At 41.0% G+C, this 11,110-nt stretch overlaps 1 protein-coding gene across 1 annotated transcript; it reads right to left on the bottom strand.

The window, feature by feature from the left end:
* Nucleotides 1-1,090: 1,090 nt before the first annotated feature.
* Nucleotides 1,091-7,442, bottom strand: A4GNT (alpha-1,4-N-acetylglucosaminyltransferase). The gene is made up of 2 exons (XM_039220213.1): nt 7,032-7,442; nt 1,091-1,705 (listed from the first exon to the last, which is right to left on the bottom strand). The coding sequence occupies exons 1-2, from the start codon at nt 7,440-7,442 to the stop codon at nt 1,091-1,093; spliced, it is 1,026 nt and encodes a 341-aa protein (XP_039076144.1).
* Nucleotides 7,443-11,110: the final 3,668 nt, after the last annotated feature.

Genomic DNA, 11,110 nt, shown 5'->3' with positions numbered 1-11,110 from the left:
CTCCCTCTCTCTCTGCTCCTCTTTAAGTTTTAGCAAACTTTTAAAAATTCATATGTTGAAATACTAACCCTCAATGTGATGATATTAGAAGGTGGGGCCTTTGGGAGGTAATTAGGTCACCAGGGTGAAGCTCTTATGAGTGGGATTAGTTCCTCTATAAAAACGACCCCACAGAGCTCCCTTTACCCTTTTGCCTATATACAGACTCAACAAGAAAAGTGCCCTCTGCCACTGGAAGAGGGTCCTCACCAGAACCTGAGTATGCTGGCCCCCTAATCTTGGACTAACAGCCTCCACAACTGCGAAAAATACATTTCTGTTGTTTCTAAACTACTCAGTCTGTGGTACTTTGCTGCTGAAGCCCAAACTGATTAGGAAGAAACCTTGTCTGCTTGATCTAGCTGTATTTTCAGCACCTAAAATCAGTGCTTGGCACACAGAAGGGGCTTGGTTAATACTCATTGACTGAATGAATTAATGAACATCAAGGTCAGGATCAGAAATCAAGACTCCTTTTCCCTAGTCCATTCTGTCCTGAAATTACTCTTACAGAAGAAAATTTAATGGGTAGAAAAACTGTTCGCTCCCTCTCCTAACACCCATTTTCTTCTCTTCCTCCTTAAATTGTACAGCGTCTCTTGCAGCTACATTCTGGCAAGTGAGATGTAAAGGAAAGTGTTACACAGCACTTGTAGGAAGTCTTCATTAAATAAAGGAGGTGTACCTTCCACCTTCCTTCATCCTACTGCCTGAAATGCAGACATAATGGGCTGGAAGTCAAGCAGTCATATAGACCAGGGACTAAGGATGGCAAACAGAAATGTGCAAGAAACCTGGGTACCTGATGACTAGAGTGACCACAAGCCCTGTGAATCATCTGCCTTCAGACTTCTTTTAAATGAGAGAGAAATAAACTTCTGTATTTTATACACCAATGGTCTTTGGGATTTTTCTATTAAACACAGAGAAAGCTACCCCTAACTGACACTTGGGCACGCCTCCACACCCCTGGGGAACGTGGACACGAACTGCAAGCTGGCACTCCAGGAAGCTTCCAGTACTATGACGTGGCAACAACCCAGTGTTGGCTCTATTTGTTACCTGGACCCATCTCCCCAGTCACCGAGCCCTCTGGGCTCTGAATCAGGTCCCTGTAAGTCCTGGGACAGTGCTTACGGCAGAGATTTTCCACCAGCGTGTTGCTCCCTCTAACCACAGACCTTCCTTCATTGTTCATGTAGTTCCACAGATGCAGGGCATAGGAGTTATTGAAGCTCAGGTCTTTGTCCCAGACTTCATAGTAGCGCCTCCACTCTGGATAGGAGATGGGGTAAAATCGCTGGGGGTGTAGGAAGGACAGGTTCAAACACCGGAAATCACTCACCTCCTGGAAGTCTCTGAGTTTGCACCACAGTCTCAACATCCTCGTCATCAAACTGGGACCCTGGTTGCCCCAGATGGCTGAATTGTAGTGTTCAACAAAGTTTTCCATGCACCCCCACAGGAAGGGGTGGTGGGGGAGGAATCCAAACACCCCGTTACTAGAGTACTGAGAAGATTGTGCAGCCAGAAAGTTCTCCTCAGGGATGGGCCGGATGGAGATGACATCAGTGTCCATGTAGATGCCGCCATATTTCCAAATGATGGCCAGGCGGGACGCATCTGAACTGACGTGGAGCCAGTTGCTCTCCACACTGGCATTGATCTGCAGGAACATGTGCAAATCAGCCACAGCAACAGGGGAAATGGAAAGGTGTCACAACCAGAGTCCAGCCCGCAGTAGCTGAGCAGAAGGAAGCAAGCTGGCTTCTCAAAAATCTACTTACAAAAGCCTAATTTTGCAAATTGACCAAACTTACCTCCACTCAAAAGTTTGCCTTTCAGTGAAAAGTTTACAGCAACCTGTATCAGTGCGAAGACTTTAGCAGCTTTTAAAGAATTAATGAATTTGTTTTTTAATTAAAGCGATGGAATGGTAAAGAAGAAACCCTGAAGGGATTTCACAATAAACCATATGAGCCCTTATCAGCAGAGTGTACTTTAACCACAAATATGAAGCTGTGAAGAAAGAATTTTTTGAGTCCTAGAAATGCTAAAACTAATAAAGAAAAAATAAACTAGGAAACTATAGAGTAGATCAATATGTATGCTTTTTGAGAAATTGGTAAAAAGAATCTTAAAATGCATGCATACCTTCTTTCACTAATTATTTCCTTTAATAATATTCATTGAGGGCCTGCTTTCAATGTGCCAAGCTCTGTTATAACTCCTAGGGAGATAGCAGGGGACAGACAGACAAAAATCCCTACCTGGAAGAGATAGACAATAAACAAATCAATATATAATATGTCAGGTGTCATAGGGACTGTGAAGGGGAAAAAAGCTGGATAAGGAGGACATGAAGGGGGCAGGGTGGAGCACTATCTTACCTTGGGTTTCAGCAAGCTCAAGGGCCCTGAGGTAGGAACACCCTGGCTGTGTGCAGAAATAGAGAAGAGAGTGTGGCCAGTGCAGGGCAGTGAAGGAGAGGGGTAGGAGATGAGAGCAGAGAGGGATGGATGGAGAGGGAGGGTAGATCATGTAGGCTGGAGTTATTTGAAGACTGAAATTACTTGAGGGTTTGGAAGAAAGGAGTGGTGTGATCTGACTTTTCTGTGGAAAACAGACAGGGGCAAGCCTTGGGAGGTGGCAAGGGCAGAAGCACAGAGGCAAGTTAGGAAGGCTGCTGAAATGGTCAGATCCTAGGCACACGGTTCAGATGAAATGGGGCAGGGTGTGGATGGATTGGATGTGGGGGCAGGGAAAGGAGTCAAGGATGACTGCAAATGCTAACACAGGAGCAAAACAGAAAATGACTCTAAAAAGAATAGAAACTATTCATAATAAATGGCAATAAAAACTAATTGCTATAAATGGCAACATTCCCAAATGGAATGCTAAAATTTTGAATAGAGAAAATGAAATAGACTTTTCTGGATTGAAATATGTTGATTAAAAGATTGAACATAGGGACAACTGGAGAGCTCAACACGTGATCTCAGCTCAAGTCTTTATCTCAGGGTTGTGATTTCAAACCCTGCACTGTGCTCCACACTGGGCACAGAGCCTACTTAAATACATACATACATACATACATACATAAAATTTTATGTTTTTAAATTTTTTTTTGAGAGAGACAGAGAAAAAAATGTTAGTGGGGGAGGGGCAGAGAGAGAGGGGAACAGGGGATCCAAAGGGTGCTCCATGCTGACAGCAGTGAGCGTCATGCAGGACTTGAACCCATGAACCATCAGATCATGATGTGAGCTAGAGTCAGACACTGAACCAAATGAGGTGCCCAGGCACTCCAAGAAATAAATAAAAAGCAAAGAAAGATTGAACTTAAATAATTGGCATTTGACAAAATAAACATTCTTTTTTTTAAGTGTATTTATTTATTTAGAGAGTGGGGGGAGAGTGTGCATAGGCGAGGAGCATAGAGAGAGGGAGAGAGAGAGAATCCCAAACAGGCTCCACACTGTACCGTCAGGGCAGAGCCCAATGTGGGCACAAACCATGAGATCATAACCTTAGCCAAAACCAGGAGTCAGACACTTAAGTAACTGAGCCACTCTAGTGTCCCAACAAAGTAAACATTCTTTAAAACTTTGCTCTAGGGGGTGCCTGGTTGGCTCAGTTGGTTAAGCATACATGAGCTCATGGTTCATGAGTTGGAGCCCCACATCCAGCTCTGTGCTGACAGCTCAGAGCCTACAGCCTGCTTCAGATTCTGTGCTCCATTCTCTCACTATCCCTTCCCCAATCACACTTTGTCTCTCTCTTTCTTTAAAAAAATAAAAAAAAAAAACACTAAAAATTTTTTTAATTAAAAAAAAATCTCTGCTGTAAGGCCAAATGAAGGCAAGTCAATTAATGGTTTGCAGGAATCTTTACACAAGTTGTTAACGTCACAAGAATTGTATACAACTGCTGAAAACTTCATAAATAATAATAGCAAAATTTATCAAAAACTGTTCCAATCTCTTTATAATCTACACAAATGCTCAAAGACTGGTATTATGATTATTCCCATTTTTTCAAGTTAAAAGCTAAAAGAAACAAGAAGTTCAGTAATTTGTCCAAGGTGAGAGAGGCAGAGGCTGGGTTTGAACCCAGCCAGTCTGGCTCCAGAGATCTACTTATTCAAAAGAAATAAGGTTTTGGTAAAAATAAGTAAAAATGATCATTTGGTAATTTGGTGATTGCTAGTGAACAGGCCCAGAGACATAGGATATCAAAAGCCACACAAAACCAGAGGAGGAAGGAGCCTGCCTTTCTGTGGGCATTGGACTAACATCAACCTAAAACACAAAAGCTCCCACAGGGGTGAGCTCTAGGAAGTGGGTTAGGGTTCTGGCTGCCCATCCCCTTCCACCCCCACAGTACTCAACCCCAGGCATCTTCAAAGGCTACAGTTGCCAAATCAGTGCAGCAAATCCAGTAGACACCAGCAAGTGATGGCACATTGAGCCATCCCCAGTGGGGTAGAACATGCTACAGAACATTACCCCAAAGGCATCATGGTGTGATCATTGCAAATGCATAGTCTGGTGCAGTACCCTGCAGGCTCAGATGGGGCTGACACTTAAGGGCTCTGTGTCCCCCCACCCACCTTGTTCCTAAAATTCAACCTGGTAAAACTGAGGTACAGCTCAGAAGACCCCACTGTGCTCTATGAAACATCAGCTCCAAGAAAATATTTATGCCCTATCAAAAGAGGCATTCATGCTCAAATACGTTTGGAAAATTCTGGGTTGAATCAAATTAACATTTCTTTGGTTCAGAACTACAGAGCCTTTAATCTGTTCATGTACATGATTAGACTGTGAGGGGAAAATTTTTTTAAAGGATAGAATGCAGCATCTTCCAAAACAATTTGAGCAGAGATTTATTTGTGTGAGGAGCAAAACACAGTTTAGGTAATGTAGGTCCGGCTTAGCTGTGGGGAAAGTAGGCAAACACATTGCCGTTCTTGTTTAGGCCTCCTGGAATACCTTCTAGAAGGCTAGCCCTGAGAGCAACAGGGACCTAGCCAGTGTGTCCCCTCCAGGGACCCTCTTTGCTGCCAGAGCCTGCCTTCCCAGCCTGGGGCGTCCCCTGCTGCTTCCCAGTGGCCTGCTCTGGTCGCCACTGATTTGTTGGGACCCCTGTGCCAGCAGCTGCCGGTGAAATCTCAGTCTGAGGAGCTGCTCCATCGCCTCCAGATAAGTCTCTATTTGAGACCTCCAGGCTCTTCAGGAGAAGAGATGGGCACTCTGGTTATGGAAGTCATCTGGTGCCAAAAGTAAAACTGGCCAATAGCCTCACACGTCTGTTGCTTAGTCTAGAAAATGTCTCCAGCTAATAGTAAGTAGGCTCAAATGTGTCCTCACCCAGGGAAGCACACTCAGTCCCCAGGTGAATGAGGCAGGGCATGATAGGAGTTTTCTTTTTTGTATATATAATACTGTCGTAGACTGAATAATGGCCACTCAAAGACATCAGGTCCTAAATCCCAGAACCTGCAAATGTTACCTCATCTGAGAAGTACCTTTGCAGACGTGATTACAGGAAGGATCTTGAGATGGAGAGATTATCCTGGGTTGTCCTGCTATGAGACCTAAATAGTTTCACAAGTATCCTTTAAAAACAGATGTAGAGGGAAAGGTCCTACACACAGAGGGAAAGGACATGTGCAGATCTCCACTGGAAGGATTTTTTCGGAGAGCTTCCCTGGGAACTGTGGCCCTGCCAGCACCTTGATATCCACTCAGTGAAATGAATTTGGCACTTCTGGCCTCCAGCACCAAAAGGGAACAAATGTCCGTTGGTTTAGGTCACCAAGTTTGCGGCCATTTGTTACCGCAGCCATAGGAAACTAACACAGGTACTGCCATAATGGCCTCAATATTGCCTTTTGTCCTGAAAAGCCTTAAGTGTTTATTTACCATCTGGCCCCTTGACAAAGTATTTACCATCTGACGTTTGGTCTAGCCCACAATTAGAACTTAGAAAGGACTTTATATGACAAGCAAATGGTAGTATTTTGATGCTGATTTTTAAATTACTTTTTTGTTTTTAAAATAATTTTATTTGTAAAATTAACATATTCTCATCACTAAATGCACTCCCCATCCAATCACACTAAAACACCTATGATTACTTTGTGTTGTGTATTTTCTTCAGGCTTTTTTCTTCAATGTGGTTGGGGGGAGGTGGTACATAGGTAAAATAATTACAATTACATTCTAATGGAAGTGTACTTATTCTATATTGAGTTGTAGTCTTCATAAGATGTCACAGCTAAACCTGCATAGTAGAATCATTGAGTGGTTGTACTATAATTTCCTTAAGCATTATCTGATTGTGGGTCCTCTGTGAGAGAAATGTTTAATTGAAATGTTATTGCCTTATTATACTATGTTACTAAGATGAAGATTACAAAATTCTCAAGAGCTCCAGGAGTTTCTTGGTCATATCTCAATATAACCCAATCTCATATAGCAGCACTCCACTTGATTCTTCACGAATTTTCTATTCACATCATTTTCAAATTAAATATCACCTTGTTTCCCACTCAGATGCAAAAAAAAGTTTAACATAGGTGGGTTTAAATAAGTGAAAAATAAGTGATTATACATAATCCCATAAAAGTTATCAAAACTCATTTCATTCAGAATAGTCTCAAAAGAAGCCTAGTTCCTAAGAAGTAAGTCTGGAAGCAAAGGACACCAGGCTAGAGATAAACCTAACTGAAGTCTCTCCTGTTTATTTGAATCAGGATTCAACACTGTAGAAAGAAGACCAGGATCTGGGTTCTAGTCCCATCTCTGACACTGAGTCTTTGTGCTCAGTTTATCTATCCATAAGATGAGGGTGTTGGGATGAGTACTGGGTGTTGTATGGAAACCAATTTGACAATAAATCATATTTTTTTTAAGAGATGAGGAGATTGGGCTCATTTTCTGTGGTACCTCCCAATGCTGACATTCTAAGATTCTCTGAATACTTACGTGAGTGTACCATGAAAGCAACGGTGTGTCTTCAAACAGCCTTTTCATATCCAAAGGGAAGAGGAAAACATTGTCCATGGCTGAGAGGAGGGAAAAGGCTGGGTAAGTGGAGTTTGAGGGCAGCCTTGAGGTGTTGTTGAGACCCTTCATGAAGAACGCCACAGGCTTCTCAGGGTAAATTTTGGCAGCAGATTCCACGGCACAAGAGACCAGAGGCGTTGGCTCCATTCTCTCTGAGGTCTCAATGAACACAATGCCACGCCCATGGCCCAGGATGGTTTCCGGGTCCTGCTGGAACTTTGGGGGAGGAAGGCAAGAGAAGAGGCAGCTGGACTTCAGGCTGAGCTGGTAGAAGAAGACACAGGCAAGCAGCAGGACAGCCGACAGGAAGAACTGGAGCTGCTTCAGCATGTCTACTCCTCTCTCCCGTCCTGCTCCTTTAAATCAACACAGCTAATTACAAAAATACATTCCCCAAGCCTGATCAAGAGCACACACAAGAAAATGATGCATGGATATCACTTCTAAGGTTTAATTGTTTAAATCCTCAATGAAATATGATCAAATCAGGTACAATAATATTAACAAGAAAAATGCAGCCACTAGGGTTTATTGGAGGAATTTGAGGACAATTTGAAACAGTAAAATAATTATTCATCCTTTTGAGTGGCCCATAGAACAACAGGCATGAAGAACATCTCTATATATGAGCTCTTGTAGAAATTTCTCTGGGGGCACCTGGGTGGCTCAGTCAATTAAGCATCTGACTTCAGCTCAGGTCATGATCTCACGGCTCATGGGCTCAAGCCCTGTGTGGGACTCTGTGCTTACAGTTTGGAGCCTGGAGCCTACTTCAGATTCTGTCTCTGTTTCTCTCTGCCACTCTATCTCTGTCTCTCTCTCAAATATAAATAAACAATACAAATTTTATTAGAAAGAAAGGAAGGAAGGAAGGAAGGAAGGAAGGAAGGAAGGAAGGAAGGAAGGAGGGAAGGAAGGGAAGGAAGGGAAGGAAGGAAGGAAGAAATTTCTCTGAAGTTTACCTCAAGTTGTCTAGCTTCAGTTTGCAGGGCTTCAGGAAAAGAGGCAGTTTTAGTTCTCAGTGATTCCAAGTCAAGAGAATGGGAGAAAATTGGAAAACTTCATTTGGAGAGTCATAGCCAGGCATTTGAGGAAACCAGAAGAATTCAGGATCCAGCCTGGTTTTATAGGCAAACATTCAAAGACAATTAATCAGAACTAGAATCTAACATCTACAAAAGGTGTGTTGTTGAAACTTAATTTTTCCTCCCTAAAAGCACCCTCATTTCTGTGGAAGATATCCAAATTAAAACTAATTCATTTGTAAAATAAGTCAATTTTTTAACATATTTGTCCTACTTATTTACATAGACAAAGCAAGAATACTTATTGACCATATAGGTTTTTAAAAATCTGCTTTGCTCGAAATGTTTATAAGGCATTTCACATTGAACTTTTAATAGCCTCCCAAGGTCAGAAGCCCAGACAAATACTTGCCATCAGACTCACCTGCAACACCTGTAGATGTGGGTGAATTTCTCTTTTCCTGAGGTCCCCAAAATATCCTGAAGTTTCTGCACCTGCCAGGAAGTGATATTCTTTGCTCACCTGGTAAGACTCCTGAAAACTCTATAAGTAAGGTATCAGGCCAACAATTCCAAGGGGTTTTATTGGCTGCATAAAGTCAATCTTAGTTCTTTAAACCTGTCTGGTCATACCTGAGTCTATGCAGGTGTCTCTCAAATATGACATTCCAGTTAAAGCCTTGGTAATGTAGCCAATGCTTTCAATGGTGTCCTGTTACAAGGAGAACAGATTCTCATTGGATTTATGTAAATGACGATAATTGCCATGAGAGAAAGAATACTCATGTAGAGTTTCTAAATTCTGGAGGGTTCAGATAGGGAGAAAAGACAAATGTTTCTATTTGCTTACAAAGGAATATTTTATCACATTTCTATTAAGCCATAGATATCTTAAGAGAAAAGGTTTTCTTAAATCTGGAAGAGCAAACATTAGAGAACCAGCAATGTTTTAAACAAGAGTCATAAAATCTACAATCATCTTTTCAATGCACTTAGTCTCACATTATTAATCCTTGTTCTGTTTGAATGTAGTTTTTCCATTAGTTCTGGAAATTCTTACCCAGTTTAGTTTTACAGTCTTAAAGATATCAGAATCCTTCGCTCATCAAAAGTCCTTTTCGTGAATCTCCTTGAAGCTAAAACATATTTTCAAGAACAGGGTGCTAACTGCAATGATAAGACTCAAAACATGGCCAGGGTTAAAAGACTGACAGGAGTTCCCTAAAATGCAGCTGACAAGGATATGTGGTTATTTTTGTGACATGCAACATTTCAATCAGTAGAATTTCAAATAATGACATTATACCAGGACGTATTAAATCTTTAGGAATTTTATATAATTTTTGCTACAGCATTTACCCACACGATATAACCTAAGAAGGTTTATCATCATTTGTTTGACAATTCTTCTCATGTAAGTTAACAAACCAAATAAGCCTAATTAGTCAAAAAGACTTCATGTAGAATTTGAATTTGGGGGGAAGTTTGTTAAAAATCTCGGATGGTTCTAAAGCACATTCCTAAATAGGATTAGAGATTATTAGAAAACTTAAACCTTAATTAATCTGTTTGACAAAGGTGGCTGTAAGAGATTCTAAAAGCAAATACAGAAGATTACATGGTTATTAGCAAAATTTAGCTCTTTTAATATTGAAAAGCTTTAACTTCCTTAATCAAAAAAACTAATGAAGACAAAACATAGAACTTTGTTTTTCTGGGCAGATAAAGAAAAAAAAACTTTGTTAATAATTTCTTATCAAGAGCAGGCCAACAATCCAAGAAAACTTAGTCTTTTTAACAGAAAGACCAAATTCCAAACTTGTACAAGTATGTGTTTATGTATTTATTTATGCTAGTGTACTTTAAAAAAATCTTTTTAATGTTTATTTATTTTTTGAGATACAGAGCATGAGCCAAGGAGGAGCAGACAGAGAGGGAGACCCAGAATCCAAAGCAGGCTCCAGGCTCTGAGCTGTCAGCACAGAGCCCAATGTGGGGCTCAAACTCATGAACTGTGAGCTCATGACCTGAGCTGAAGTCAGACACTTAACGGACTGAGCCAGGCGCCCCAATGCTAGTGTACTTTTAAAATTCATTCATTCCAATCTTAGTCAGTCCTGACCACGTACAAAATTATTTTCCGAAGATTCTCCTCAAACCTTTTATAATTTTCTTTTTTTTCATTTTGATTTGTCCTAAGTTTTCCTTCTCTAAACAACCAGACTCATTTCAGAGAGTCTGAATTACTTTTCTTCCTCTACAAAAATGTATCCTCATTTCTAATGCCTTTCTTAAAAGTCTCCCATTTCCCTACGTTCAGAGTTGCTTTCATATCATTGTCAAGTCTCCATCACATTTATCAGAATTTTAATTCTTAAAACCCTTAGCCCCCAGTGAAAACTAAGTCTCTTAGTCCTCTTTTATAAAACAAATCTAATCACAAAATGGCATTAATTAGTCATTTTCCATTTTCTAATTAGAACACAGTCAGTTTTATCCAAAGATACCCAAAACAGCAGCAATAAGTAAACCGAATGAAGCCCAGAGTACCTCTCTGAACACTGGTCTCTCTCAAACGTTGGGTGCTTCACTGATTGAATCAAATGGCTTTCTAACTTCTGGTTGTTTAGTCTTCTAACTGGCTTTCTCTAACTGTGTGCCCAATTAATTGAAACATGTCAAAGAATCCCATTTGGGCCTTCTGAGACTCAGGTTATCCTTAGTTAAAATTTCCCATACTTTAAGTAAGCACCTGCCAGTAGAGGTTCCATGCATGTTGTACATACAGCCTGCTGGAGTTTCATCAGACACTTCTGCTAGGCTTGCAGTCACCTGAAAGCACCCTTTGGCCCGAAGGAGAAAGTGTCCCTTCTCTTGGGAGCTGAGTGAATCAGTCTCTCATATTTCTAGCCAGAAAATTTACTCAAACCTTATATTAATAACATCAGTTAGTATAATGCCAAATTAAAACAC

This window comes from Hyaena hyaena, unplaced genomic scaffold, assembly GCF_003009895.1.
Source record: "Hyaena hyaena isolate Hyena2069 unplaced genomic scaffold, ASM300989v1 scaffold_870, whole genome shotgun sequence".
NCBI lineage: Eukaryota > Metazoa > Chordata > Mammalia > Carnivora > Hyaenidae > Hyaena > Hyaena hyaena.
The sequence above is the reverse complement of the archived record's forward strand: the minus strand, read 5'-3'. Positions and strand labels throughout refer to the sequence as shown.